Genomic DNA, 26570 nt, shown 5'->3' with positions numbered 1-26570 from the left:
CACAACCAAACACAAAGTCAAACAAAACACTCACCCAAACACCAACACACCCAAACACGCTCACACAGACTCCAACAGCTCCAACCACCAAAACACACAAAACAACAACACATCCAAAACAAACACCAACACACACACTTTACTAGGAACGTCTTCATGTAGCTGAGACACAACACAAAATCATACTTCAGTTAATGTTCACATGTTTCTCCTCTATTCTGAAATGTGCAAGTCTTGCTGGTTGCAGGTCTCAGCCTGGCTGGTTTAACATGTTGTGTGCCGAGAAGATGACAGTCGACAGAGTTGGCACAGAACAGTGTGAAAACACGCGCGCACACACACACACAGCCAGTAAGTGAGAGTGACAGGAAACGTCTTGCTGATGAGCGAGGTCAGAGAACTGACAGTCTACAGTCACCACCCTTTACAACCACGCTGAGCAGAAACGCATCTGAATCTAGAGAAGTGCGCTGCCTCGTCTTCAGCTCCTCAAATCCACTAAAACGTGATTAAAAGTTTGAGCAAACGAGTTCACGCTAACTTCCCCACGCGGCACCGATCCGAAGTGCCTAACCCGTCGATCTGCCGTTCTAAAGCTCGGTGTGTGGAGCGAGCGATTAATCATATAATGGAGTGACGCTCAGCGCAGAGCTGGCCTCTGTAATTTGCTAATCAGAGGAGGTCATACTTAGGTTAATGCTTTTCATTCAGGAGCTGTATTAAAAATCAGGCATAACTAATTACACTCGCAGTTTCTGCTGAGCAAATGGAGCACTAATGAAGTGCAGACGTTTTCAGATAGAGCGTACCGGAACCACGCTGACCAACAAATCAGAACTCCGGCCAGGACCGTAGCTCGGCGCAGGTAGAGGCTGATTGGGATTTATCCGGCGCGTCGCCGTGCTTCCGTGAGCGAATCGGCACGTTCTGGCCCTGGACTACATTTGATGAATTTAACACAGAAAATGGGGACAAGCCTCAATTAGCAGGTCCACTCCAGGAGCTGTTTGCAGTAGATTAAACCACTCTTTGCTAATATTAGAAGAATATGCGGTGCTAGAAGGGGAAGTCAGCAGTCTTGGTGGGTGGAAGGTCGCGAGTTCAAATCCCGAGACTGCCTCAGAGCTCCATCCTCGACTTGTCTTTGTGATATAAATGTACGCTGCTTTGGAATTTGTTTTGGGATAAAAGACCTGATGAATAAATGTAAAATGAAGGTCAAAACCTGTTCATTAAATATAAAGCAGTCGTGCAGAACAGCAACACACACACACACACACACTATACCACACACACACACACTATACCACACACAGCACCTTTCTCTTCTATTAACTACTAGCAAAAAAATCACCACAAATTTCATACAAGTGAAACTTTCCCTCATTCCCTGTCTCTCTCCTTCCCCCATCTCATTCCCTCTCTCTCATATTCCCTCTCTCATTCTCTCTCTCTCTCATTCCGTCTCTCTCTGCTTCCCCATCTCATTCCCTCTCTCTCTCCGCTTCCCCCATCTCGTTCCCTCTCTCTCTCTCTCTCCTTCCCTGTCTCTCTCTGCTTCCCCATCTCATTCCGTCTCTCTCTCCTTCCGTCTCTCTCTGCTTCCCCCATCTCATTCCCTCTCTCTCTCACTCTCTCATTCCAACCCTCTCACTCATCCCCTCCCTCTCTCTCTCTCTCTCTCTCATTCCCCCTCCCTCTCTCCTCCCCCACCCTCATTCCACCCCCCCACTCATCCCACTTCCTCTCTCTCATATTCGCGCTCTCTCTCTCTCTCTCTCTCTCTCTCTCTCTCTCTCATTCCCTCTCCCCCCCTCCCTCTTGTATTCTTTCCCTCTCGTATTCCCTCTCTCTCATTCTCTCTCTCCGTCTCTGAGATAAAACAGCTTCATTAGTGTAAATTAGTAAAATAAACTGTAGATCAGTGGAAGTGAAATGAAGCGAAGCTGCTCCAAAATGGCGCGGTCTATAGAATTAATCAAGCGTACCTCCTGGATCGTTCAAACACTCGTCTACTTTCACTTCCCGATTCCTCGAAATAATCGCTTCTTAATCGTTGTCACAGCAGCTATTGTGATATTCACATTCCGAGATGCTTTAACTCATTATAAAATAACACATGTTCAGAGAATCCAAGCATTATTTAGAATAATATACTGCAATTATATTATTAAAGCGGGTCGACCTTCACCAGGTACCTTTTTAATAAACTGTACTGGATTTTATTTGCTTTTTAATTCGGGTATGTGACTAAAAAAAAGGCCTGGTTCATGGAGTTCAAAAAGGAAACGGTGTGACCTTCAGGACGAAGTCAATGTCAAAGAGTCTTTCCTTTTAACTCTGGGGTTAAGTGCTGGAAATTTTGCTATAAAACACTTGAAGAGTCCCAAAAAAATGCCAAGAATAAGATTTAAAAAACTAAAAACCTGAAGTGAAATGCATAAAAATAAAAATAAATAAAAATGTAATAATTAAATAACAGAAAAGAAAAATATAAAAAATGTAAAAATATATTTTCTGTAATTAAATAAAATAAAAAGCACAACAATTAAACTAACAAAACTTAATATGTTTAAATTATGCTGTGATAACAGTATTAACAGTGAATGACAATGTTTACCACTAACGTGTTTGTGTCACGTCAGTAATCCCAGCCTCCGAACAAATCTGAAATGAATGAATCAGGACAATGGGAAGCGCCGGGTGTGTGGGACACGCGCAAAAGATTCGCCATGAAGCTGTAAATTCCAATGTCTGAATGTCACTAAACACCAATTAGCTAATGTACAGGGCGGGACTAGTTTTCTCCAGAGGATTCAGGAGCTTGTGGTTTTCCTGGAGGAGCGCCGGCAGACATACTGAACATGTCCTATATCTCTGGAGCTGAAACCGTGAGACTCGGATGGTTCGGTTGGTTCATGTATCGGAAACCAAAAGATGGAATGTCTCTAGCCGTGTAGCTAGCCGTGTCTCTGGGCTGTTGATAAATTATTTATATGAACACACGTTTTTTACACTTTTACACTGAAACACTAAATAAAAACAATGCTCTTATAGGAGGATCTGATTGCTGGTGACTCTGTAGGACTACACAATACAAAGTGACCCCCATTTCCCAATTATCGGTGCTAACTACAGCTCCCTGCGAGAACGAGAAATATGAATCTTCCTCCAATAAAAGCAAGCGTAAACCGTGTTAAACAGCAAGCGCTAGCTAGGCGATACACAAATGCCTACATGTGAGTGAATATAACGGCTCACCCCGTGTGTTAGTCTTGACGCTCGCTCACTATCAGCCATTGATTACAAGAAATTGCGGTGATTAGAAGTACTTTATTCCACCCTGGGGGGGGGGCAACAGTGCTGTTCTGACCCCGACTGAGCGCATTGTTACACTGACTCCCAGCTGACTTCTCCATCTGCTCTCATACTGATTGCTTCTTCTTTTCATATTGTTCCTGGTAGATGTAGCATTTTGTAGATAAACATTACACTGCGCTGACCGTGAAGGTCAACTACAACCAGTTTTAAAATAATATGCCTTCTTGAAGAACTCGTCAGCACAGGGGTCATCTCCTGACTTCCCAGTTCCTTCTCAGAACAGCGTAAACGTCCTCTTCTCTACATATAAACGAGTTTACACCAGTATCGGCTTTAGCGCCGTCACAGTACTTGGTTAAAATCTATAACACAGATCACACTAATGGTTATTTTGAGAAGGTAAATCAGCAGTACAGTGAACACTAGCGCTAGCTTGTTGCTGAGCTTCTTGCTACATGAACGTCTGAAGTTCACTACAATACACAATATCGCCAAAGGTTTTGGGACACCCCTCCAGATCATTGAATTCAGGTGTTGTATTTCAGGGGTTGGGCTCGGCCCCTTAGTTCCAGTGAAAGGAACTCTTAATGCTTCAGCATACCAAGACAATTTCATGCTTCCAACTTTGTGGGAACAGTTTGGGGATGACCCCTTCCTGTTCCAACATGACTGCACACCAGTGCACAAAGCAAGGTCCATAAAGATATAAAGGATGAGCGAGTTTGGTGTGGAGGAACTTCACAGAGTCCTGACCTCAACCTGATAGAACACCTTTGGGATGAATTAAAGCGGAGACTGCGAGCCAGACCTTCTCGTCCAACATCAGTGCCTGACCTCACAAATGCGTTTCTGGAGGAACGGTCAAAACACACTCCTAAACCTTGTAGAAAGCCTTCCCAGAAGAATTGAAGCTGTTATAGCTACAAAAAGGGCGGGACAACTCCATATTACATTCATGTGCATGTAAAGGCAGACGTCCCAAAACTTTTGGCAATATAGAGAACAGCCACTCGAACGTGTAAGTGTGAAAGCAGGTCTTGCAGTAGCTTTTTATGAGCGTTACGTGCTTGGACTGCGTTTCAGTAGAGGCGTCCGTGTTTCATCCCCACGTCCTACGCTGATGTGGGAAGTGACATTATTACAACTTGTAAGGCGCCACACGCTCAGTATAAATCTCACAGTGAACATAATTTTTTGTCAAGTGCAATAAGGCTGAATGTCCATCAGACACAATGCACAGGTGATGCTGACCAGAACTAAACATCTGATTTTTCTCAACGTACCACTACATTTCTCACAGCCGCTCTCTCCTTCACCTCCCTCATCACAATTTATCAGCGGCTCAGACATTACTCTGGCATAAACAAAATCCTTAAATTGCTGTAAATGGGAATTTCCAATAAATATGAACGATTACGTCCTGTCTTTCTTTCCTTATACGGTTATTTGTTGCCAGGACTTCCTGTACTAGATTAAGACAAGGAAAGAAAACCACTTAACCTTTAAAGAGGAAGGTTAGAAAATAAAATGAAATTGTGTTAACTGTAACTTGTTTAGTCATTGTTACTTAGGCTGTCCACTTTATTAGAAACACCTGCACACCTTTATGCAGTTACCTAGTCAACTAATCATTTGGAAGCAGTGCAATACAAAAAAAAAAAAATAATAATAATAATAATAATGCAGATACAGGTCAAGAGTTTCGGTTCATGTTCAGATCAATCACCAGAATGAAGAAACAGTGTGATCTCTGTCTCTTTAAACAGGGTTGTGGGTGCCAGATGGGCTGGTTTGAGCATTTCAGAAGCTGTTGTTGTTTTTTTTAGAAGCTGAAGGGTCTGCAGACAGAAACACCTCGGTGATATGAGAGACTAGATGAGAAAGGGTCATCAGACTGGTCTGAGCTGACCGGAAGTCTAGACTAACTCAAATATGCACTCTTTACAAACATGGTGAGGAGAAGAAAAAAAAAAAGTGGCTCAGAATTCACAGCACATCAAGTCTGGAGGTGGAAACACCTTGCTGATGAGCTACAACAGCAGAACACCACAGCAGGTTCCACTCCAGTCAGCCAAGAACAGGAATCTGAGACGATCATGGGCACAGACTCAAGACTGGAAAAAGACCAGGTTCCTTTTTTTTGTTGTTGTTGTTCTAATCTTCTACTGTCCAGTTTCTGCACCTCAGATCCCCGTTCCTGGCTGACGGGAGTGGAGTGGAACCTGACCGCTTCTTTCTTCTGCAGCTCATCCACATCAATTGTTCATGCTGAGATGCTTTACTGCTCAATATGGTTGTACAGGGTGATAAGAGTTACTGTATCATGGCGGCTCTGGCCATTTTCCTCCGATTTCTTATCAATGAGACGTTTCCACACACAGAACAGTCGCTCACTGACAGGACACATTCTGGGTCAACTCTACAGATGGTTTCTGAAATACTCAAATCAGCTTATCTGGTACCAACATGCAAGCCATGATCAAAGTCACAGAGATCACACTTTCACCCATTCTGAACATATCTACTGACCTGTATCTGAAATCATTGATCTGCTGCCACGTGATTGGCTGCCTGGGTTAATGCAGAAATAATCAGGTACACAGTTGTTCCGTTTAAAGTAGATGATGGGTGCAGCTATACAACAATCAAAGCTCTACTCTTAAAGTTTTGAACACATCTTACACTCACTATACGCCATACACGATACTGCCAATAGTTTTGGGACACCCCTCCAAATCACTGAATTCAGGTGTTGGGCTCAGCGCCTTAGATTCAGTGACAGGGACTCTTAATGCTTCAGCATACCAAGACATTCTGGACAATTTTTGGACTTTGGGGATGACCCCTTCCTGCTCCAACATGACTGCACACCAGTGCACAAAGCAAGGTCCATAAAGACATGGATGAGGGAGTTTGGTGTGGAGGAACTTCACAGAGTCCTGACCTCTACCTGATAGAACACCTTTGGGATGAATTATAGTGGAGACTGAGAGCCAGGTCTTCTCATCTAACATCAGTGCCTGACCTCACTAATGCGCTTCTAGAGGAATGGTCAAAAATTCCCATAAACACACTCCTAAACCTTGTGGAAAGCCTTCCCAGAAGAGTTGAAGCCGTTATAGCTGCAAAGGGCGAACCAGCACTATATTACATTCATGTGCATGTAAAGGCAGGCATCCCAAAACTTTTGGCAATATAGTGTATATGGACTATAGCGCAAACTTTTTAAAAAAAAAAAGGTATTTCGGCATATCAGGATTTTTAATCTCACGTCATTCTCGGCTCAGGTAACCTCACACGCCGATTTTACATTCGGCCACAAAACTATTCACACACACTCGCGCTTCTTAGTTCCTAGTCGAATAGCTGGTTTGAACTCAAGGATACACTTTCAGGGCTGCTTTCTTTCGAGTCATCAATATAAAACGAGCGGGTTTCACTAAATCAGTGACAGAAACGAACAAATATGCAACCTGACGGCGTGATATTATGTATAAAAGCGTAAAGTTTTTAAACCAATCCAGCGTTCTATGTGTGTGAATCTCCTTAGACACAAAAATTAGCTCACAAACCAAGAGCGGACCGTCGTTGGGATACAAGCCTTTATTTCGGAACGAGCCGATTTTTAACGAACGCCAAATTTCTTGCACAAATAAATGTGTCAGGTTATAGTATCCAGGTCCTTTCACGCGGACGGTCCTCCGAAAGCATTTCTAAGAAAGAAGAACTATTAGAGGGTTTGATTCGTGTTTCATTTTGTACAAAGAATTGTTTTTGTTTCGCACAAACTTTTCAGAAATGGTTCCTTTTTTCCCCCCACCACCACCACAGATTTAAACCGAGAACAGTGATATTTTAAGCCCGGATTCATCGCAACCGCAATACCGATATCATCATCAAGAATGAATCCAACGTGTCGGTCAGAACCGGGGTGAAATCACCACTGTGTGGCTTCAGATATTCATTTTCACTTCTAAACCTATTTCACTTCTAAACTACAGCTAGGGGAAGATTTCTGGGAAAGAAACAGGGAATCAAAACCAGTCAGAAGAGGGTCTGGAAATGAGTTTTCGATGCCACACAAACTGGTACGATCTGGCTGCCATTATTGGTCAGCTTTCACACACAAGGGTTTCATCAGGTTTATTAGGTCATCTGATAGGGGGAGTGTGTGTGTGTGTGGGACAGCTCACAAACTAACTAGCACACTAGTTCTTAACTAGTACTTGTATGAAGGCTTGGTAGAAAGATAAATGAATAAAGATGAAGTAGCTTGAAAGTTAGACGTGGAAAAGAATGGGTTGTGGAAACTAGCCAGGACTCGTTTATACTGAAGAGTTGACCTCACAAGCCGTATCAGACAATAATAATAATAATAATAATAATAATAATAAGGAGAACAACAAACAAACAAAACCGTGTATGTTATTATATTCACAGCTAAACAACTCAACCATTTCCATAGACATGACAAAGCTAAGGTTCATCTATTAATCTTCTTTTTAAAAACAAATCTTAGCTCCTTTATTGTTGTAGCAAGTGGTCCACAGTGCTAACAACTAGCTTGCTAGCTAGCTAGTTAGCTAGACAAAAAAAAACAAAAAACCGGCAAAACCTTTTAAACTTCGTAATATAAACTACTTACAGTGCACGTGACCTTCACGAGACTCTTTTTTAAAAATCTATTTATTTATTTATGACCTAAATCTATTTTTTTCCTTCTCCTCCTTTAGTAATTTAGAAAAAGAAATTCTTCGAAAGTGAAACCTAGCCAAAAACAAAAAACAACAACAACAAAAAAAAACTAGGCAACATGTGCAAACGGTAACTGAAACAAGCGGATACTTAGCAGCCTTGCTAAAGCTAAAGAGCTAACTAGCTGGCGAGTTAGCATGCTAGCACGGGAGGGTATAGAAGTATAGGTAGAGGGGTTTAGATAGCGAGATAGCAAGCGTGCTAAGAGCTAGGGCGCTAAGTGCTAGCCTGGTCTTTATCAAGCGCACGCGCACGCACGCACACACACACACACACACACACACACACACACACACACACACACACACACACAACAGGCATTCCAGGAGGAAATAAATAAGGAAAAGAAAGAACAGAGATGTGATGTTTAAAGTGAAAAAGCGGACTCACCCCGGTCATAATAAACTCCTATCCAGATTGTAAGACTTGTGTACATTCCATAGATGAAGGTAGTCGGGGGAAAAACGGTGGGTTTAAATGATAATTAAAGAAGAAAATAAAAATAATAATAATGATAATATTAACGAGAAGAAGAAGAAGAATCCCCCCGAGCGAGCAGCACGAGGCGCGGCGGTACTCCCAAACACACATCCAGCACTCAGAGAAAGGGAAGGCCGGACAGTCGCTGGACCGCAGCCATGGCGCTCTTCAGGATCACCGTTCACACGAAACGGAAAACGGCGCCGCGAGCTCACACCGGAATCACAGCATTCCCTTTCATCCTCGGATTAAATAAATCCCACATCGTGCCGCGTCGGTTTCTTTCTCAAACTCGAAATCATTCATATTCGCTCTCTCCTCCTCACTCTCTCTCGCTATACATCTCCCTCTCTATTGTAGAAATATATACATATATAGAAAAATCTCTCTCTATCTATCTTTAGAGAGCGCGCCGAGTCCCGGTCTCCGTCCCGTCCTCCTCCTTCTTTCTCTCTTTCTCTCTTTCTCTCTCTCTCTCTCTCTTTCTCTCTTTCTCTCGTCGTCTCCTCTCCTTCCCTCTCGAGCGCTCAGCGATACAATGTAACCAAAACGGCAGCGCGAGCGCCATGAAATCCAGGAGACGATTCCGCGCGGATCCTGGAGCGGCGCGAGGTAAAAACCGGAAACTGGATCGCAGTCGAGGGATCCTGTTTCTCACGCAGCAGAGGCGCTGAACGCTTCACCAGGATTGGGCAGAATTCCGACCTGACGTTAATGATTTAAGGAATATAACTCACACACACACACACACACACACAAAACAGACCATGCTGAGAAGAATGCCTGCCTCCATGGGGGATGGAGGGGAGAGTGTGGGCGATGTGGTGGTGGTGATGGTGTGATGTGGGACAAGGTGCAAGCGGACTGTATTACTCTTGTATATCAGCTCAGAGTTATTCCACTTCTAATTGATTTTATTTATTTATTTATGAGCAGTCTCGCAATTCATCAGTTTCTATTTATAATTAGATTTAATGTTATGGAGTGTCAGAGAGACAAGTTAATTCCTGTGACCACTTACATTATAGCTGGGACACCAGATTCTCTCTCTCTCTCTCAATTAAAACAAACAAACAACAACAAATACATTCCATTAAATTTTTTTTTTTTTTTTAAAAAGTAGTTCTGGCTGAGATCCGAATCACAGGTCCGTATTAATGTGCTTGTTCTAATATTGTATCGTTTCAAGAATTTACAAAATGTAAGAAAGACTAATTTTTGCTGTTTAACAAATATCTGTTGTTATAAGTGTTGAAAAACTGTTAAGTTTTTCTTTAAGGAGGTTATTTAGCATCTCCAAAACTGCAGCTCTTGTGAGGTGTTCCCGGTCTGCAGTGGTCAGTATCTATCAAAAGTGGTCCAAGGAAGGAACAGTGGTGAACCGGCGACAGGGTCATGGACGGTCAAGGCTCACTGACGCACGTGGGGAGTGAAGGCTGGCCCGTGTGATCCGATCCAACAGACGAGCTACTGTTGCTCAAATTGCTGATTGTTAATGCTGGTTCTGATAAAAAGGTGACAGAATACACAGTGCAGGACGGGTCAGGGCTGCTTTGGGAGCTAAAGGCAGACCAACACAATATTAGGCAGGTGGTCATGATGTTATGCCTGGTTGGTGTATACCTGTAGCTTTGTTTCATCTGACCACAGCACTTTAAAAAATTATTTTTAAATTCTTTTTATTTTGTTCCTATAGGTAGGTAACAGATAAAAGAAGAACTTTGAGGGGGTTCTCCAGTGGCTCTGTTATGCTGTTTTATGGTTTGGCTCCTTGTTTTCCCTTCAGAGGAAACATCACTGCGAAACAATCCAACATTCATCTGACTGATGACCTTTATCCTCTGATGACAAGTTTCTATTCCAATGTGGGAGTGGTGTCGGATGTTTTCATGCGATAGACATCTCAGATTCATCTTTTAAAAGCCTACTCAGCACATCGGGTTTCTCCTAAAGGTTTATTTGCCACCTTTAACATTTAAACCACTTTTCACATTTCCCTTGCTGTAAAGTCGATCTTGTAAAGCACAGTGTACAGCAAACAGCAGCAATGGAGGTACGGGTTTTTCTGTAATGTCACTGAAAAAAAACTCCAGCTCAGCTCACAGTGGTGTTTAATGCAAGCATGTTGGCAGAAATGTTGTTCAGCGCCGCCTTCTCACATAGAGACATGAGCAGATGGAAAGAGGTGAAGGATGAAGAGCACAATAAGACATGGACTTTACAACAACTTTATTCAGTGTTTTAACAGAACAGGTCAATACTCAACTTCAGCTTGTTGATTTTCTGTAAGGAGGGTGTTTGTTTAGCTTGTATGGAAGGAGTCTCCAGTGTCAGAGCTTCTGTAAGAGTCAGAGGTAAAGCTGGAACTTCTGACATGGGAAAGTCTTCAGGACAGATTTCCTGATTTCCTGGTAACATGAGAAGCTTATTCTTATTTTTTTTTGTCTTACTCTCTTAGAGAGAGAGAGAGAGAGAGAGAGAGAGAGAGAGTGATAGTCTTCAGTCTTGTGGAAGTGTAAACAGGAACAGAGTTGCTTAATGAGTGTAAACTGAACAGTGAACTGAGGGAGGGAGGGAGGAAGGAAGGAAGGAAGGAAGGAAGGAAGGAAAGAAAGAAAGAAAATGTAGTGTGAGAGAGAAAGCAAAAAGACAGAGAGAAAGGAAGAAACAGAGAGAGAGAGAATGTAGAGTGAGAAAGAAAGAAAGAAAGAAAGCACAGTGAGAAAGAAAGGACGAAAATGTAGTGAGAGAGAGGAGTCAGAGAGAAAAAAGAAAGAAAGAGAGAGAGAAAGAAAATGTTGAGTGAGAAAGAAAAGAGAAATAAAGAAACAGAATGAGAGAGAAAGAAAGAAACTGTAGTGTGTGTGTGTGTGTGTGTGTGTGTGAGAGAGAGAGAGAGAAAACAGAGTGAGGAAAAAAAAGAAAGAGGAAGAAAATGTAGAATGAGAAAGAAAGATAGAAAGAAAGAATGAATAGTGAGAAAGAAAGGAAGAAAACGTAGTGGGAGAGAGAGAGAGAGAGAGAGAGAGAATGTGAGAGAGAGTGAGAGAGAGAGAGAGAGAATGCGAGAGAGAGAGAGAGAGAGAGAGAGAGAATGCGAGAGAGAGAGAGAGAGAGAGAGAGAGAGAATGCGAGAGAGAGAGAGAATGCGAGAGAGAGAGAGAGAGAGAGAGAGAGAGAGAGAGAGAGAGAATGTAGAGTGAGAAAGAAAGAAAGAAAGAAAGCACAGTGAGAAAGAAAGGACGAAAATGTAGTGAGAGAGAGGAGTCAGAGAGAAAAAAGAAAGAAAGAGAGAGAGAAAGAAAATGTTGAGTGAGAAAGAAAAGAGAAATAAAGAAACAGAATGAGAGAGAAAGAAAGAAACTGTAGTGTGTGTGTGTGTGTGTGTGAGAGAGAGAGAGAGAAAACAGAGTGAGGAAAAAAAAGAAAGAGAAAGAAAATGTAGAATGAGAAAGAAAGATAGAAAGAAAGAATGAATAGTGAGAAAGAAAGGAAGAAAACGTAGTGGGAGAGAGAGAGAGAGAGAGAGAGAGAGAGAGAGAGAATGCGAGAGAGAGAGAGAATGTGAGAGAGAGAATGCGAGAGAGAGAGAGAGAGAGAGAGAGAGAGAGAGAGAATGCGAGAGAGAGAGAGAGAGAGAGAGAGAGAGAGAGAATGCGAGAGAGAGAGAGATCAGTCTTGTGGAAGAGTGAACAGGAACAGAGTTTCTTGATGAGTGTAATCTGAACAGTGAGCTGAAGCAGCAGCAGTACAGTGAGATCTGGTCTGGTTTCATCACACCACTCTGATGTGGATTATTTTCCTGTAGCCACACCCCATTGTTGTTGTTGTTGTTTTTATCAGGGTAAAAATCCAGGCTTTATTTTATTCTCTTCTTCTTGTGTACATTTTTGTTCTTGATCACATGCGTGGGTTTTTCCACCAGGAGTTTCTTCACCTCTACATTTGGATAAAGGAGCTCTCTCTGTAATCACTCACAAAACCATAAACAGGCCGAGGGTGGGAGAAAATCTTAAAGCTGAAGTCTGAGCGCTGGAGGAACCCATCTATTACACTTATTTATCTACAGACTCGCTTTAAACAAAGAGACTTCCTAAAAATATCAGCCCCTGCTCACCCTGTTAGGAGCTAACGGCCATCATCAGTCACTGGACACGAGAGAAACTCCCAGCAGCTTCCCAGTTCAGGAGAGGGGACAATTAATAAGAGGGGAAACTGGTAAAAACCGGTTACAACTGCTTCAAAGATATATAGCTGGAACTTTTACACAAAAAAGTTCATCTTTTATACATCTTAGAAAATAATACACACATAGTGAGAGAGAGAGAGAGAGAGAGAGAATTCATAGTAAGAAAGGAAGGAAGAAAGAAAACATTATTTACGGTCAAATACCGAGTCTCAGACTTTCCTTCTATTCGTAATTACGGCTTTGTCGCGTCATTCACGTGCGATCTACTTGTAAACAAATACATGACTTGAAGGCATCGATTATAACAGATGTGAAAGTCAGGATTTTATTATTTAAGCTCGGGGGTTTACGAGTTTTAAAAAATGTGTTGAATCAGTTCATTTGTTCTTCATCCGAGTTTCAAATACTTTTCTGTTCTTAATGGAGAGCAGGATATATCTCTTATATTTCCTTTCAACCAAAGTGATTTGAACACACCTGACGCAGTAATTACGACTTCGCAACTCGTAAATACGAATTTCCCATTAGGACGAGAGAGAGAGGAAGCGCCAGGCTCCGAGTGAACTGCTGACTAAAGAACAGGAAGAGTTTCCGGTGGTGCTCCAGCTCCAGCCCTAACCTCCAGCTTGGTCTCCGACGGTCCCCCTCATTCACATGCAAAGGGGCGAGCCTATTAACGAGCTAGTTAGCTCCTTCACACTGTTGAATCGCACATTTAATGGCCCACGCTGTTTGTTTAACCAAACCCAGGAATGTGTTAATAAAAAGTCTGAGTTGAATTTAATACCTGGCCCGAGGATCACATGGCTGACCGCTGCAGACTACACCCACAGCTCATTGTGAAACCAATTTGGGGTGTTGTCCCCCCCCCCCCCTCTTTTTCCAAGTTCCTTTCAGGACATCTTTTTAAAAGAGCTTTTGTGCTGAGACACTAGAAGAGCTCCTGAGCTCTGTAGGTGGTGGCGATGGCCGAGTCTGATTAGGTGGCTCGAGGCAAGAGAGGGTTTTTCTTATTAATGTGAACGTTTCTTTTCTTTCTTTTTTTTTTTTCTGGGAAGTGGTAAAACCTGGGATGAGTTTCTATCTGATAAATTTCCATTGACATCCTATACAATCAGTTTCCTGTGTTTTTTTTTTAAAGGAACAACTAGAAAATCTCATCACTGCTGGAATAAACGCATAATTATTCATCAATATAAATGATAAATCATATAAACGGGTTGATTGGACGGCGTAAAATGTAATGCATTAAACACATGTTGTGTTTAATAGTATGTTTAAAAAAATGGCAAATTGATGAATAGGACACTTATTGGGAAACGATCAACGTCAGGGTCCGACCGCCATTGATTACTTTCCTCTAACGTCACTCCCCATTGTGCTTTGTTCCTTTTATTCATCAGGCTCAAATCAGACAAGCTTCATTTGCGCCCGTTTTGTTGTGTCCATGCTCAGATGAATGTCTTTGTCATGTCCCACTCCACAGTGGTTGATTAATATGAAGCTCATATGAAAGTAGACACTCAGAGCTTGTGTAGTTTTCCAGAAATATTTCTGTTTTTACCTAGCATTACTGGGAGATACAGTTCCAAGACATTTTTATACACAAATGTAAAGTAAACGTTGATGATCAAACCCATTTCTGCTCTCTGTGATGCCTCAAGTGCTTGTTCCTAAGCGGCTAAGCACATGATGGTGTTTATCTTCAACCAGTAAAATTCTGTGTATGGTTATCCAACAGAGGGAAAAACACACGTCTAAAACACACTGAAAGCCGACTCGCAGCCGGAGCATCATTCATTTCTTTACACTGATTGGAAATGTCTGATAAGTGGATTTAGTGTACTGGGGGGGGTTAAAAAGGGTTAAATGTAATTATAAACGTACGACATGAGTATTAAAACATTATAAATGGTAACTGTTAAAGTTGTAAAGTATTAATAAATCTCATGTTGTTATTGGAAAATAATCAACTTGGTACGGATGCATCACATAACCCTGACGGTGATTATTTTCCTCAACCTGTCATGGTTTATTCCTCACTGCTCAGGTTCAAATGATTTAACCCTTATTGTTATCGGATGAAGAAGTTTATTTTGTACCACAAGGCAAATCTCTAAACAGGCCAGAGGTTGACAAAATCTAAAAACAGACGGCGTATACAATACCGACGTTCACTTGGACCGAAATATATGACTTCACGTCACACACGGTTCAGTTATGTTCCAAGTTAATATAGCACATGAGACAACCTTAATTTTTGGATAATTGTGGTTTAAGGGGAAAAAAAACCCCACACAGCTTGTGCTTTTGTGCCATTGTTCCCTTCGGTGAAGGCTGCCATTAAGGCGAGTCGTTTGGCACAGTCGTTTGCTCTTTCTGGTGCCGAGGTGCTCGTGTCACGAAGAGGCTCCTCAATCACTTTAAGGAGAGCGAAGAGAGGGAGAAAGAAAAACCCTAAGTGTTTCTGCCTGTGACAGCCATTGTGGTCCGAATGAGAAGGGCAGCTCCGCAGGACAATCGGCTCTTTGCTAAAAGCAGGACATTCCGTGCTCGGTCGAGCGGCTCCTATTGGCTCCGCCCACATGCTAAGAATTTTATTTTGAGGTGTAAATAACTGCAAACGGAATGAGCGATGATGATTTTAGGTCATTTTTTTTTTAATGTCAAGCCAAAGAGAGAAAACGCAGCATGGTGTACAGAGTGTAGTTTTCTGTTTAGAGATGTATGAGTGTCACTTTGTCCCGTGGGTAACAGTGTCCCTCGATGAATGGCACTGTAGTGTGACACGGCCAGCTCCGCTTGTCTATTGGCTGGAAGCTCTGGTCCTCGTGGCCCGGCGTGTCTTTGTCGAGGTCAGGCTGGTCAGGCTGGCTGCATTAACCCCCTCTTGGCACTTTGGTGAATCTGACTCTCCAACTTCCCTGTGTAAGAGACAGAGGCGGGGGAGGGGCAGAGGGAGGCGGGGGAGGGGCAGGTTAGTCACGGATCAAGCTTCATTGTTGAACAAAAAGCTGCTGACTAGATAGAACAAACTTTTCTATAAAACTAGCAGGTCATGTTATAAAGTTCGGCATTTTTGATATATCTGTATATTCCATGAATTAGAAATGAAATTCCCACCACATTTTTTTTCTGAATCATCCTTCCACTTGCTACAATACTGAAAATATAACATTAATCTCTTCAGACTCCATCCTGTACATTTCTCTTTTAAACAGAACTTTTTACACAAAGTAGAACTTTATGTGCAAAAAATATTCTTTGAGCTGTTCACAATATTTCAGCTAACTCTCGAGACCAGAAAAGGCAACCTGACTGACTGACTGAATGACCAACTGAATGACTGACTAACTACACAACTGACTGAATGACTGACTACATAACTGACTGAGTGATTGAATGACTGACTAAATAACTGACTGACTGAATAACTGACTGTATAACTGAATGAATAACTGACTGAGTGACTGACAGTATAACTGTCTGTATAACTGAATGACTAACCGTATAACTGACTGAATGACTGACTAAGTGACTGAGTGACTAACTGAATAACTGACTGACTGAATAGCTGAATGAATGAATTACTGACTAACCGTATAACTGACTGAATGACTGAGTGACTGAATGACTGACTTCCCTCAGCTGTCAGGTTTCCTTACATGAATGTGAGTTGTGTGTTTAGCTAGCTATCTGTTTCATGTCCGTCAATGTTGTGTCATTTCAAGTTTATAGTATTGTAGCCAGTAATGAATGCAGTGTTGTGTAGGTGTAGTGTGGATGTACGTTTGTCGCTGCATTCTGACCATATCTATTTCCACCAATTTTTATTATTGTATATTTATATGAAGATATATAGCTAGCTAAAGATAGCTAGCACAGCACCTCTTTCAAAACATAGCCATAAAAGTCAAAATTACGCTTCGAGGACCTCCATATAAGAAGGATTTATATATTTAACCTTACATAACTAACCTCCATCTATTTTTCCGTAAAATTCTCTTTATTAGATTCTAGTGTACATCCATGAACCCTGCTTTGGCACTAAAAAAAACAAAAAATGAGCTCCTTGTGTATTGTGTTAATGAATGAAAAATCCCAAGACTTGTCCCAAAAAAATGGATATTTTAGAATTCCCAGGTCTGAAAAATAAACATTTCCATGAATGTGGAAACCCTGAAAAGACGCGGAAAGAATTCTGATTTCAGAACAGAGTCGTATCAAACTACCTCAATTAAGGTCAAATAAGGAATAAAAGATTTGGGGCGCCATTTTTAGAAAAATAATCCAAGACTATTACCACCAGGAAATTTCTCTGACACTGGAGACTCCTTCCATAACTGTTACATTATAGAAATATAATTTGTGTGTGCTTTCTAGCCTTAGATTACGTAGATCATCTGCCATACGAGATTCTGTGAATTAGGTGAAGCGCATTAATGTAAACGTGCTGTCTGAGCTCCTGTTAGAGAAAATGAACCAACATCTCCTGACCAATCAGATTTAAGAATTCAACACCGCTGTGACATAATACCCAACCCCCCCACACAATCATCATCAAGTGTTAACATGACGAGAGTCAATACACCTGGTGAACTACAGCTTATATCACACCACGTGTAAATGTTACAGATTTGAAAGGCGTATCAATCTTACCCCCCACCCTCGAGTTAAACTGCACCAGCCTGGGCAACTAATTTCCGCCGACAGAGAAACGTAAGATGCTATTACGGCCCTGATCGATCCTTGAGACAGATAAAGAGTTCCAATTTACCAATATCCAACTGTGTCAGGCGAGCGAGCTCTCCGTGCGTTCATAGTTACTCCTAGCAAATCCTGAATCGCAATTAACTGAGAAAAGCTCGGGGTTGTTATCTAGCTGTTAACCTTAAAGACCCTGGAGGCATTTCAGCTCCAGAGCACAAAGGCCAGTTAATGTGATCCGTGCCAGGATCCTCGCATGTCGTCAGGTGGCCAGCTTCAACTGAAGCCTGAAGGTTTTTTATTTTTTTTTACTCCTTCTTAGACTGGAAAAGCGACATAACGAATGCCTGAAGCATCCTGCAGCATAACGGACGCTGGAAGTGAATCGATAACATTATGGGATTATGAGCAAGCATCAGCATCCACTTCGGCATCACGGTGAAAAAAGCTTTTAAGGCACGTTTTTAAGACGAAAATAAAAAGAAATATATAACCCCGTAAACACTTGTAATCAAATATGAGCACAGATAGGAGTGAATAGCACTACTATTCTTTTTTCTTTTTCTTTCTTCCCTTAAAGTTAAGAAGTCGTGTTGTGTATCAGGACAGGGATCGAAAAATAAGAAAAACCTGACTATAGCTTTTTACATTCAAGTCTTTCATGTAAACGATCGGATCAGATATGAGCCTCAATAAACATTAATGTGAGGTGATCCTTAGTAACTGCCTGGTCCAGACTGCAGTGACTTCATGATCTATAGTGATCAGTGATCACAAGATCTATAGCATTAAATAAATTCCTAAAAAAAAAGGGTTTGCATTTAATGCTGTGTTTGACTTGAGGTCACAACTTGTAATTCCAAACCTCCCAAAAAATAAAAATTAATTAACGCTCTTTTATTTATTGTTGATGCTACGGGCAGCCATTTTGATTTCACTTGCTGAACTCGGTTCCAGCTTTATACATTTGTATACAGATTTCCTGATGGTGCATCTTGAAATCAAACAGAAATAAAAAGACGAATGTTTAGCAAAGTGGCTTAACGACGATTTATTTTTCCTTCTCGCTCGCTAGATAATTCGTTCTTGAAAGCCGAAGGAAGCTTGTCAGGCGAATATATTTCATGTGTCCTCAAATCAGCATTAGAATGGACAGCGTGAATTACATCAGCGGTGAAAAGCATGACTAGTCAGATTAGGAATGTTCTATTGATGAAGAACTCCATGTAAAGAGCATACGGCTAAAGCTCCCTGCCACCTCTGGCTTCCAAAGTGAACAGCTGGCACTGACAGGCGTAATTACGCAGTCAGGGCTGGAGTCTGAGAGCATGATGTAAGTTAAACGCAGCAGCTCTCATCAGCTGTTTTCTTTTTATCTGTCTTGTCTCATTAAGGCTGAGCTCGGGGGAAATGAGAACGTAAACAAGCTGTCCGTGAGCGCTCTCCTCCGACAGATCTGTCACGATTTTCAAAGCATACTGGCGAAGACGTGAGAGAACCTCGCACTGCCAGACATGACAGAATAAGTCAGATATGTTTGCGGGGCAAACAAATCAGAAACGCTTGCTCGAGGAATCCGTCTTGCCGTCTTGTAGGTTTCTTACTGCAGAAGAAATCAGTCTTTTTAATATACCTCGAACCCTGGAGATGAAAGAGCACGGCGGTTGGATGCAATAAGCGTGGAGTATTACGAAGATGACAACTGCGTATTACGGATGAGCTCTCAAGAGCTGAGCTGGGTAAATGGCTGATCTTTCCAGCGTTCAGCATCCAGGCTGCTGAGGCAACTTCTAAGACCCTGGAATATCGATCTGGTGAGATAATTTCCCATTGATTGCTGCTCTGTTTGGGGGGCTGCTGCTGTGCTGCCGAGCAGTTTATTACCCACAGTGCAGCTAGGGAGCCGGGCCAATAATGGGCGCAGTGTGTCCACGGCACTGCTGCTACTTCATCATCGGCCTCGCCTTCCCTTCTCCTCCCTTCCTTCCCCTTCCCCCCCTCCTCCTCCTCGCATCCTGGCCTGTGGTTCACATGCAGCTCTCCTGCTTTTCTCCAACGAGCCAGCGGCACACAATAGCGCTTTTTAAAGCAGGACGGGTGGGCGGGTGGATGGTCGGACGTGGGGTTTTGCATATGGAAATGGAGAGCCATCGAGACGCTTGTTCGCTGTGAGACGCCAATAAAATCTAACGATCCATAATTAGAGATGTCCCAGGAATATAAATGAGAAACGTTTCATAAAAGCAGCACCATGAATCCACAGTGTATTCCTCACCGGCATGGAGACGAGACCGGATTCATCGACAAAGATTTACGTGAAAGAAATGATTAAAAATAAAATAGTAATGTCACTGTAAATGAGTTCAATTAGAAGATTAGCTTACAGAACATTCCCCTATTGTTCTTTAATATGTATCACTGAATCCAGTTTGCAACATTTCACCTGAAAATATCGGAACAAAAAATCCGACAGCATCACCTTTAAAGATTTCTCTCTCACAGAAACCCTCGTCCGATGATCCTGAAAGCGTGCATCAATTTTAAAGACAGATCTTTAAGAGAAAGCATAAAGAGTGATTTTTCTTCCCTTCCTCACTAAAGCCTGTTAACCTTCGCTGGAACAGTAAATCATCATAGCATTTATATACTATGAGAAAAACATTCAAAAGCTTGTGATACACACTAGAGAGCATGCAGTTTCTACGAGACATGATACACATCTCACCATACCGAGATTTGCTTCTGTAGAAACTTCCAGTAAAATTGTAGTCATGTTTGTTTAAAAAAAATTGTGTGTGTGGGGGGGGGACCCCATCACAGTTACATGACAACTTTTCAACCAAAATAAATAAATAAATAAATACAATTAAATAAAAATATAAATAAATACATAAAATAAATACAATTAAAATTAAATATAAAAAATAAATAAAATAAATACAATTAAAATTGGATATAAATAAATAAATTAAAAATATAAAATTAAAATTAAATATAAATAAATAAAATAAATACAATTAAATAAAATTAAATATCAACCAATAAACAAACAAACAAATTAATTAATTAATAAAAAAACAGTTTGGTTTTAAAATCTAATATCCTGAATGTACATCACAATTAAACTCTCTATCAGTCATCCTGATCATTAAACCGTCACTCTGTCCACAAAACAGCTCGATCTTTGCCTGTTATATTGCTTAGCAAGAAAATCTACCTCTTAATGAATGATATTTCTCGGCTGAACAATCATTTCATATTCAAATTATTCGTATTAAAGTCAACCGTTCACTAAACTCAGGGTATTTTTTAAAAATTTTACTGTTTTTGTTACTGTTTTCTAAAAGCAATAGGCCATGAGTGTGTTCTAAGGCGTGACACAAAGCATTAGTTTAACAATAGAGCTTTTCACACTGCGCTTAACCCCGGGTCAGCGTCCTTCTAAACCCTGCGTTTAACCCCGGGTACAGGAAGGTTTCACACGTGTAATTTAGAAGCATGGCTTTTTACCCATGGTTATGAAACCCTGCTTTGAAGCAGCGGTGTTTGCAGCATTACGGTGCTGAACGTGTACAGTGTTGAACGTGTACAGTGTTGAACGTGTACAGTGTTGAACGTGTACAGTGTTGAACGTGTACAGTGTGGAATGAGGCTGTGTCAGAATGTTATGTTTAGATGCTTAGGAACAGACACACATTTAGAAACAGTGTGTGTCTCATCACATGATCTGGACAGCCACAGTGTCAGGGTTATGCTTGGACGATTCCCTGCCGGATCATTAGGAGACGTCCCGGCAGTGTGTGTATCTTGCGTCATGTGATTTTGTTTACGTTACGTATGTTTGCCCCGCCCTACCGTTAATTCCTTCCCGCCTCTGCACACCTGCTCCTTATGTCACTTTGATTACACTCCCTATAAATACCTGCTGTCTTGTGTTTTGCCGAGTCCTCATCTTTTTCTTGTGTCCTGTTTTTTGTATTTCAACTCAGTGTATTTCTATGTGTTTGTAGTTGGGTTATTTTGAGAAATCCCCCAGTTTGTTATGCTACCCCTGCATTTGGGTCTGGGATTTTTTCCATTCTGAGGCACCTGTTCGCCGACATCCTGCATGTTGTGTGAACATTAGCTACAGCGTTTGAGAGTAAAATAAAAAAGATTATGTCAAATGGTGATGGAAATCTCTTTATTTGGAGATAAAAAGTTTTATTTTTACAATTAGGGTCAGAAAAGTCTGTTCTGGACAAACTGGACTGCTTAGTCAGAGTATTTAAAGAACCTGGAAGTTGTAGATCACCATATGGCTGGTCAGCTACATGAAAAACATAGAAAAAAGATGAGAAAGCTGTGAAAGATAACGATACCTGCTCAGAACAGAAGGCAGACCTGACCTCACTTCTCTCACTAACAGCGAGAGAGAAGCCGTTATTTAAAGCGGCAACACGCTGTATTTATCCAATCCTGTTTAGGCAAATAAGAAGGAGGTTAAGCCAGGGTTTACATTTACGGTATTGGGCAGACGCCCTTATCCAGAGCGACTGGCATTTTTATCTCTTTTTATATAACTGAGCAACTGAGGGTTAAGGGGCCCAGTTTGGTGGACGTGGGATTTGAACTCCAACCTTCCGATCGGCAGTCCAACACCTTAACCACTAAGCTAGTGAAACGTCAGAGTATGAAGAGACAGTGTGACGCGTGAGATAATATACCCCAGGACTCTGTTTACTCTGTTCACACGGACTCTATTTTAAGGAAAAATATTTCAATTACAGTCACTAAGCATCTTTTAGATGTTTTACATGAAGTGTTTCACAGTGAAAAATCTTGTGATTAGCGCAACCGCTACACTCCCGAAGCTTGCGAGGACACCTGAGGTGTTAATTAGCCTAAAGATCATGCATAATAACTCATGTCTTTGGCTTACATAATGCAGCCCTGATATGGAGGCTTAAAAGCCTTAAAACCGTTCTTTACGTGCAGCTTGTTCATCCCCGAATATCCTCTCCACAGATCTAGCGCTACAAGTAATAGATGATTACCTGCTCCTTTACATTAAACCGTTACACCCGGCTGCTCAGAATCAATGTCTTGACATTTACAATCGGCGCCGAATAGCTAACAGGAGCCATTACACCACGGTGAAATGAAACAAATCATCAGTTCCAGAGTGTTCAAAATCGCATTAAAATCTTTGCTTTTGATTTTCCGTTTTCAGTTTATTTTCCCCCTCCTGTGTTACACACCAAAGTGCTGGAATAATGCTACAGAAACACCGTACTGACTCGCTCTTCACTGAAGTGCCGGGGCACTGATGCGAGAAAACACAACAACAACACAAACTACTGTCACAATCGCTGAGGCTGAGAGAAACGGTGCTGTGCTACACAATCCTACACACCACCACACAGTGCTTTAAGCATTTTGTTATGCTCCTTTGAGCATCAAGAAGAATAAACGTCTGTATTATTGGGTAAACCGCGCGTGCTTGGACCTGGTGGCTCCTCAAAATACTATCTATTTTCCTATTATATTCTGTAGTTACTGTGTAATGTGCTTTCGGATTTATAACTCGATAAGAATCCAAGGAGTTTGTTCTTTGCTAAATCTTTGCTAAAACTCCTGTCAAGTGATTTTTGTAATAATTAGATTCAAAAGAAGGATTATTGTATTCATACTTCGTGCTCTGCTGCATCGTTGTAGTGCTGTCTACCCTCTTCCGCATACATGCAACATGCATGAACTCATGACTGGCTAGTGTCACTGTGATTGACAGAGAGAGAGAGAGAGAGAGAGAGAGAGATACTGAGACAGACAGAGAAACAGAGATAGATAGATATAAGGGGGGGGGCAGAGAGAGAGAGAGAGAGAGAGAGAGAGGATATAGAAAGAGGGGGGAGTGAGAGAGTAGATATAGAAGGGGGGGTGAGAGAGTGAAACAGATACTGAGACAGAGAAACAGAGATAGATAGATATAGAGGGGGGGGGAGTGAGAGAGTAGATATAGAAAGAGGGGGGGAGAGAGTGAGAGAGAGAGAGAAAAACAGAGATACTGAGACAGACAGAGACACAGATAGGTAGATATGGGGGGGGACAGAGACACTGAGACAGACAGAGAGAGACACAGTTAGATAGATATGGGGGGGGGGACAGAGACACAGACAGACCGAGAGACACAGTTAGATAGATATGGGGGAGAGAGAGAGAGAGGAAGAGAGAGAGAGAGGAAGAGAGAGAAAGCATTGACAGTTTTGCTCCTGTTTAGTCCAGCCGTCTGTAAATAGTTTTTCTTTAGGTAGATCTAGAAGGTTTATGGTCATGGGTTGTCTTGGTGATCCGGGATGTTTGGATGTTGCTGCCCCTCCCTCACTCTTACACGTTCACTCAGGTTTGTTGACAGTGAAGGGGCTGGTTGCTTTATATCCCAGGATGCCCTCATGTCTGTGTCACCTTCTGGCTCTCCTTTTTTAGTTCTGCTGTCATAGCTAGTCTTGCTGGAGTCCCTGCTTGCACTCTGCAAACAATGCACATTGTACTTAACCGTCATGTGATAACAAGCACACCTGATACTCTCCTCTCTCTCTCTCTGTCTTTCTGTCTCACTACACATGCTACTCCTGAGATACCTGGTGATCCCAACTGTTTCTGTTCTCCGGACCCGACCTGATCCATCCTAATGCCCTATTTCTGGTTAGAGTCACTTGGAGGTGGGGATGGACCACATGGACAGCTTTAGTGATACATGAGATTAGTGTGGATGGTACCACTTAGAGACCACGATGACGGCTGTGGACTGCAATTGCTAAACATTTTTGTCTCCAGTTCATGTTTTTACTAGAATAAATCCTGGTTACACAACCGTGCTACTACAGAAGGGAAATGATTTATAATCACAGTATCTGGTATCACCCAGGTGAGGATGGGTTTCCTTTTGGAGTCTGGTTCCTCTCAAGGTTTCTTCCTCCCCACCATCACCACTGGTTGCTCATTAGAAATAAAATTCCCTGTATCAATATATTTCTGTACAGACACACAGACCTGACCTTTTTCCTCACTGAAAGAATGAGAGAAGTCGTTATTTGAAGCGGTCACATGCTGTATTTATCCAATCCCGGTTGTTGGCGGTGTGAATATGCAAATAAGAAGAAGGTTAAACAGGGGTTAGGGTTTATTAATGTATGGTGTGAAATGTCAGATTATGAAGTGTCAGGATTCATTGTTAAACCTAGGTAAGTGTTTTGAGAGCAGTGTGAAGCGTGAGACAAGATAACCCAGGATTCGTATAGTCACTAAGCATATGATTTAAGAACCAGTATTATCCTTCTAGCTCATCAGGGGAACCTATTGAATATATACTGTATCAAGGCATACAGCCACCAGTGATGGGGGGGGAAAAAAAAAAAAAAAAAAAAAATCAGTATCCTGTCCCTTATTTCTAACCCTTATTTCCAGTACACTATTACACCGTGACACACTTATGCATAATTCAAATCCACATTCACACACAGAAAAGATCAGTTCCATACCATTATGACAGGCCCCAGAGTGACGATACGAGGCAGAGCGGAGGTACGAAGGCAATAGCTGCGCTTGGGTTGGGGGTTGTCGCTGGTGTCGAGTGCACACAGGAGTTTTTATTACATTGTCACATCATGTCAGTTTGCTAAAGCCGGAGCGGTTGAAGGACACGGGAAGGAGAGAGGCACTCAGTCTCAGGCTGTAATACGCTCAGACAGCTGGAGCCCTGTGATTAGTCTGGAGTGGTATTAGCCATGTTAATGAGTTAAGTTCAGCTTAATGACTGGGAATTATAATGTAATAAGAACAGAGAGGGATTGAGTGTGGCCCGGACGAGATTTACCGTGTACGTACGATGCTGCCGTCTACACGCTGATGCGTGAAACATGTCAGCTAGCAGCGGCGGTGGCTTGTGGCGGTAATGAGAAAATGTGAAATAGGTTTTCTAGATGGTTCATGTTGGTGTTCACCTGGTAAAAAGCCAACCACAATGTGCTGTGTGCTCATGGAGCGGACTTTTTAAATAGTACTTAAACCAAAATATCCAAATATACACTTAAAGATCTGGTGTTCTACGTGTAATCACTCTTCAGAACTAAAACTGGGGTACTTACAGGCCCCAGAAAGGGTACTTAACAGAAAAAAAGGAAAATAGTGACTGAACAAGAACAAAAGGCTCAATCCATGTCAACTCACATCAAGATGGAGGCTTCAACCAAACATCTCAGATTTACTTCTTCATTCTGTCTGCATTAAAAGTGTCCAAAATTTCAGGCTTAACACAATTAAGAGATTTTGGAACGTTCTGGAAAGGAAGATCTGATGTTCTTTAGTGTAGAGATTTAGAGGGCCAGATTTACATCAAAGCATAAATATATTATTTATTTATTTATTTAGCCATTTTCAGCAGGCTGCAACTTCTATATTCAACTTCAAGTTGTCTAATGCAACTGTGGGTTGTGAAAATCTACCCATCCATCTATCCATCTATCCATCCATCCATTTGTCTGTCTAGCCACCCGTCTATCCCTCTAGCTATCTATCCATCCAACTATCCATCTATCCATCCGTCTATCCATCTATCCATCTATCTATCCATCCATCCGTCTAGCCACCCGTCTATCCCTCTAGCTATCTATCCATCCAACTATCCATCCAACTATCCATCCATCCATCTATCTATCTATCTATCTATCTATCTATCTATCTATCTATCTATCTATCTATCTATCTATCTATCTATCTATCTATCCATCCATCCATCCATCCATCCATCCATCCATCCATCCGTCTATCCCTCTAGCTATCTATCCATCCAACTATCCAACTATCCATCTATCCATCCATCTATCATTCTGTCCATCCATCCATCCGTCTGTCTGTCTATCCCTCTATTTATCTATCCCACTATGCCTCCATCTATCTATCTATCTATCCATCCATCCATCCATCCATCCATCCATCCATCCGTCTAGCCACCCGTCTATCCCTCTAGCTATCTATCCATCCAACTATCCATCTATCCATCCAACTATCCATCTATCCATCCAACTATCCATCTATCCATCCAACTATCCATCTATCCATCTATCCATCCAACTATCCA

General features: G+C 41.8%; 2 protein-coding genes across 4 annotated transcripts in view; both read right to left on the bottom strand.

Moving 5' to 3' along the window:
• LOC131360354 (zinc finger protein 609-like) overlaps positions 1-9099 on the bottom strand; it is a 59481-nt gene extending 50382 nt beyond the window's left edge. For both annotated transcript variants that reach the window (XM_058400735.1, XM_058400734.1), the window contains exon 1: positions 8467-9099. The gene's annotated coding sequence lies outside the window, so the exon portion shown is untranslated. The remainder of the gene's footprint in view (positions 1-8466) is intronic.
• Positions 9100-14827: 5728 nt separating this feature from the next.
• The window catches only part of trip4 (thyroid hormone receptor interactor 4), a 66007-nt gene continuing 54264 nt past the window's right edge, over positions 14828-26570 (bottom strand). The window contains exon 12 of one of the 2 annotated variants that reach the window (XM_058401249.1): positions 14828-15669. In XM_058401249.1, the coding sequence (XP_058257232.1) occupies positions 15625-15669 (45 nt within the window). In that variant the 3' untranslated portion in view covers positions 14828-15624. The remainder of the gene's footprint in view (positions 15670-26570) is intronic. The other variant, XM_058401250.1, reaches the window with a different exon arrangement.

The sequence above is a fragment of the Hemibagrus wyckioides genome, linkage group LG10, assembly GCF_019097595.1.
Source record: "Hemibagrus wyckioides isolate EC202008001 linkage group LG10, SWU_Hwy_1.0, whole genome shotgun sequence".
NCBI lineage: Eukaryota > Metazoa > Chordata > Actinopteri > Siluriformes > Bagridae > Hemibagrus > Hemibagrus wyckioides.
This window is presented reverse-complemented; position numbering and strand designations above follow the sequence as displayed.